The following is a 5221-nucleotide window of genomic DNA, read 5'->3' as shown; positions in this document are numbered from 1 at the left end:
AGGAGGCAGGGCCTTGGCCTTCCCTGCTGTGCTGAGCCTGGAGCCTGCTGGCTGGATGCGCTCCCCTGAAAAGCCCACATCGCCTCCCATTGCCCGCAGAGGGGTCCCAGCCACTACCCATGATGACCAAGCGCGTCTCTCCGTCTGATTTCTTTCCATGTGTCTCTCCATCTGATTTCTTTCCACTTGTCTCCCAGACCTCTGCCCGGGTCTCGTGGAGCCACACATGGTTTCCATAGCAACCCTGCCCAGGCCTTTTCCTTGTCTTCTCATGCTTTTCCTGCCACCGGATTTCTAAGTCCTCCCAGCCCACCAAGGCCTCCCTTAGCCTCCTCCTCTTCCAAGAGACCTTTTCTCTGAAGGGCCACGAGCTCTCTGTCTGTGGACCCTCACTTGCTGCCCTGTATTGTATGTCGAAAGTGTATCTTGCTTGGTTCCTCCTGTCCTGTGTCCGTGCTGTCTGGCTGTCCTTGGGCACCGGGCACTCAGCAGGCCCCAGGGAATGTTTGTTGAGTGAGTGAATGGACAGGAGGGGCAGAGTGGAGAGGACTCAGCCGTGGCCCCGGGTCCCCATTCAGACTTACGAGGCAGCTGGTGTGGTTCTTCTCGGCTGCCACGGAGAGGGACCCTGAGATGACGAACTGCGTGGAGACGAGGGGACCCCGGTGAGGCTTCGGCCGGGACACGGGGCAGGTCACACCATGCCTGGGCTCTGTCAAGGCCGTGGGCACCAGGGCGAGGGCAGTGGCCCCTTGGCTGTCACCTTCCCTGCCTCCCGGCCAGCAACCTTGGGATCTCTCTGTAAGGGTGCCCCCTGGTTACTAAGGGGCCTGTCCCGGGAACTAGGGCGGTAGCTGGTGAGGTGCATGTTTTCGAGGGACATCATTCACATCTCATGCAAATCTGGCTCTCTCTAAAGGGGGAATTGTTGCAAAGTGATGGTCACCATTTGCTGGTAATTAGCTCCTACTCGCATTAGTTTTTTGATTTCCTCAAAACTAGAGGACAGGCAGGGCCAGGACTATGCTTTTCAGACGAGGACGCCAGGCCTGGAGACTGAGTGACTCCATGGTGGCCACAGTGGTGCTGGGATTCAGACCCCACTGGCCTCATTCCCAAGTCTGCACGCCCACACCCCCTCCCCGGGGCAGCTGGGGAGACTCCTGTCTCGGATGGGGCTATGTAAACCCCGAAGTGCTCTCTTGACGTTCGAGATTGCCCACTGGCCACGTGCTCCCTGATTCTGCTGGAGTGGAAGGGTAGGCGGGCCGGGCGGGATGTGAGCACAGGAATGGGCTGGGGTGGGGGTGGGGGGGGGTTCGGAGCTGATCAGACTCCCAGGGGACGGAGCTCTTGCGGGGCTGGGACCCATGAGGGGGAGTAGAAGGGTTTCTGGGGGTGAGGCTTGGCATTCAGGTAATACCCAGGTGGTTAGTGCCCTTTAGCCCTGCGTCCCATCCTCTTGGCTCTTGGCTGGGAGCTTTCCTAGGCAGGAGTGGCGCCTGGAGTAGGGTTTGTAGTTAGGAGCTGGATGTAGATTCAGGCCCCTTCCTCCCGGGGCAGCTGTGCCCCAGGGAATGTGGGAGGGGGCAGGTGCGGAGGTGAAAGGCGAGCCCCAGATAGCCCCCCCCCCCCCCCCCCCCCGGCACTCACGCAGGCTCCTCCCCAGAAGGGGACGCCGCCTTCGATGAAGAGCATCCCACGTGGCCGCGGCGCACCATGAGCAGCACGCTGCCGAAGCCCAGGTGGATGAGGCCGATGAGGATCTGGACGGTCTGCGGGAGCAGGCGCGGCTCAGCAGGGCGGGCTCCACACCGCCCCCTGCCGGCCGCGGGGAGAACCTGCGCTCCCCCCCCCCCCCCCCCCCCCCCGTGATGCTTGGAACTAAACTCCGATTCTGCTCTCTTGAGGAGACATCCTTATAGCAACCATCAAGGACTGTCTTAAGGAGGAAAGCCAGCTCCTACATCTGAGGGCCCCCCCACCCCTCGCCTGTTGCCGCGTTCTACAGATCTGCATCTGCTTTGTGCTCTGACCCGTGGATGTCCGGCACCGCTGGGTTGCTACCTGGTTTTCTGAGCTCTCGTTTCAATGGCACAAGATTCCCTGCACCGGATGCCTCACCCTTTCCTCCTTGTCGCCCTGCATCCTGCAGAGAATATCTCCTCGAGCATCTCTCTCATTTCAGTGCCTGTCACCGATCCATTCCAGCTGTGTGCTGGGAGCTGACATCTGGACTCGGATTTGGGTTTTTCGAAGCTGATCCATTCCCAGAAGTAGGACGGTTTTCCCAAGGAAGGGGACATGTGGGCTTCTGCTAAGTTCCGCCACGTTTTTTTTCCCCCATATGTTTTCGTAACGATTGAGTTCTAGAACGGAGCAGGGACGTTGAAGGCCACCCCCCCCCCCCAATTCAACCTCTGCCTAACTCAGGTGCCCTTTCCAGCTCCTGACTTGTTAATAGCACCCCCCAACCCTCAGTGGGGAGGTGCCCACCACCACGCAAACCACTGTGGTCCGTTTACGGCAGTGCTGACTGGGAGCAGATGACTGGGGAACGTTTTCCTTGGATCACGTGGAATAGGCATGTCTTTCCGCGTGCCAAGGATTTGGATATTTATAGGCACCCCCCCCCCCCCGGATATTCTCTCCTGTTCTCTCTTCAGCTGCACATCTTTCGTCTTTGCAGTTTCCTTATGTGGCACGGGGTCCCCCGCCGCCAGCCCGGCTGTCCTCTGCGGGCTCTTCTCCTGCTCCTGGACACTCCCACCCCTGCCATTACTGCTCACGGAACACCAGCTACCTCCAGCCCCATGCCCATCCTCACTAAGCAACGTGCTGCGTGTTTATAGACGTGGCCTCCTCGAATCCCAACACGGTGAGGCCGGTGTTATTATCCTAATTTGGAGATGAGGACACTGAGGCTCAGAGATGTCCAGCGACTTGCCTGGGGTCTCCCAGCGCAGAACTGGCTGACCAGCCACCTCGAAAGCTGGTGTTCGTCTACTGGTGACACTCCCAAACACCCATGCGTAGTTTCCACTCTCTGGGTTCTCCGGCAATGTGGATTTGTCTTGTTGGATTCCTTTGGAGGTCATGGCTTCCTAGGTCTCTCTGAGGCTTCGGGATTCCAGGGGCTGATGACCCCGTCTCCCGTGCACGGTGTCTGGTCCCTTTGCACACCAGTGGACGTGGTGCAGCCTTTAGCGTAAATCTCGAATTCCAGCTTGTTCAAGCCAGAGCTCCTGCGTGCTACAGAGCGGTGGGTTGGAAACAGAACTGTACGGTCAGGCCATCCTGGGGTACAGGATGCCACTTAGCAGCTGGGTGGCCTCGGGCCAGTGACTTAGCCTTGATAAGCCTCTGTTTCCTAATCTGTCCGACGGGAGCCATGGTCACCGTCTCACAAGGTGGTGATGGGAATCTAAGGAGCCAGGGCCTGCACATTCCATGTTCAGTGCGTGCCCGGGAGACGACAGCTGTCATCACCGCCGTCATCACCACCGCCATTGCCTCAGCTATGTTTACATCTTCCATTTGGGGAAACTGAGGCCAAGGGACAAACTGAAGACACTATATATGTATGTATGAGGATGAATATGTCTGCCTCTCTGCCTGTCCGTCTATCTACCTATTTGATATTTTCTTCCCGCCCGGAGACCAACAACTCAAGGCCATCCGAGATTGGCAAAGACCTCATGGGACATCTCTCATGGACCCGCAGGAGCTGCCCCCTGCCCACCTCTCCAGCTTCCATCTCCTCTCCCTTCTTCCTCTCCCTCTTGTCATTCCAGCATGTTAACCTTCCATTTCATCTTGAACAAGCCGCACGCGTTCCCACCTCAGGGCCTCTGCACCTGCTGCCCCCTCCACCTGATGAGCCCTTCCCCTTGCTCCCCGTGTTCCCGTGGCTTTGACCTCCAGGTTGTAGCCTCCCTGCCATCTCCCCACGGAGACCTGGCTGTCCCCCATCACTAGCGTTGTCCCTCCCACATCCGTCATTTTTGACCGAATGACCCTGTTTGGAGTCATGTTCTCCATTTCTTGGCTGGTGTGGTCTCTGTGCGCTCCAGGGGGGATGGGTCTGTCTGTCTGGTGCACAGGGGAATCTTCAAGTCCTCACTAAGTATAGATGGACTGCCTGCCCCTTTCCGAGGCGTCCGTGAGCGCTCTGGTGCTGGGACGCTCCCTCCCGGCACCTGTGCGCACAGGCCTCAGGTGGCCTGGGAGGGGGGTGGGGGGTGGGGGGTGTCTCCTTACCCCTAAAGCTTTGGGCTCTCCCGTCAGGAACGTCTCCGTCTCCGTGGGCCGCAGGTTGGGCGGCTGGGTGGCCCTTGGGGTCTGTGCCCCCAGCGGCGGCTCCTCAAACTGCATCACCCCGGGAGGCTGGCACAAGGGACTGGACAGGATGGCTGGAGGCGGGCGGAGGCTGCCGGCATCGCTGGGCGGGATGACAACGAACACGCCGTTGCTGGCGGGAGCTGCGGACATGGTGCTGGACGGCCTGGGCGACGAGGGCTCAGGAGAGAATGACGATGCTGCTGGTTACACGTTTGCAGAGAGCCTTTTCATGTATAAACAACGTGCCTGCTCACTGCGGTCCCTGACGATGGCACCCGAGTCACCGACTGTCCTTGGCGAAACTTCGCCCCCCAAGAAGTGAAGGGATGTCTTAGATCAAGGCCTCTAGGAGAGGCAGGGCCAAGACTTGAATTCCCGTCTCTGACCCCAGAGGTCCCGCTCTCAGTCTCTGTGCTGTATTGCAGGGAAAGGACCTTTAAGAGGACCATGTACTTAAACCGCCTCTCTTCTCCAGAGAGGGCAAGTGACTTGCCCAAGGACACACAGTTAGTATGAGGCAGAGCTGATCTACCCACCTGCCATTTCCCGTCCCTCAGCCCGGGCTCATGAGCTTGTGTAAGTAATGCCCCTGGGTCATTTCTGGCCATGGACCCTTTCTCTCTGGCCACCCAAACAACTGCTATTAATGTAGCTGAGAAATGCATGCCTTATGGAAGCGCTGTGTGTGGTTGACCCGAGTGAACACTTTGGGGAGAAGCACCCAGCTGTCAGAAGGTGATCTTACTCGGGCACAGAAGAGTGACCAACGAATCTGCCAGATCACACGGTGACATTAAAAAGTCAGCCTTCTCATTGGCATCGGTTGGTTCAGTGCAGGCTGAGGAGACAGAAGTCAGCGTTTGAATCCTGGCTGCCCTTG

General features: G+C 58.5%; 1 protein-coding gene across 1 annotated transcript in view; it reads right to left on the bottom strand.

Annotated features, from left to right (window-relative positions):
- MS4A15 (membrane spanning 4-domains A15) overlaps positions 1–4491 on the bottom strand; it is an 8975-nt gene extending 4484 nt beyond the window's left edge. The window contains 4 exon segments of the mRNA XM_047823292.1: positions 585–641; positions 1654–1697; positions 1700–1775; positions 4261–4491. Of these exon segments, the coding sequence (XP_047679248.1) occupies positions 585–641; positions 1654–1697; positions 1700–1775; positions 4261–4491 (408 nt within the window).
- Positions 4492–5221: the final 730 nt, after the last annotated feature.

This window comes from Prionailurus viverrinus, chromosome D1 (assembly GCF_022837055.1).
Source record: "Prionailurus viverrinus isolate Anna chromosome D1, UM_Priviv_1.0, whole genome shotgun sequence".
NCBI classification, from domain to species: Eukaryota; Metazoa; Chordata; class Mammalia; order Carnivora; family Felidae; genus Prionailurus; species Prionailurus viverrinus.
Note: the sequence above shows the minus strand (reverse complement) of the source record. Positions and strands in the feature narration are given on the sequence as shown.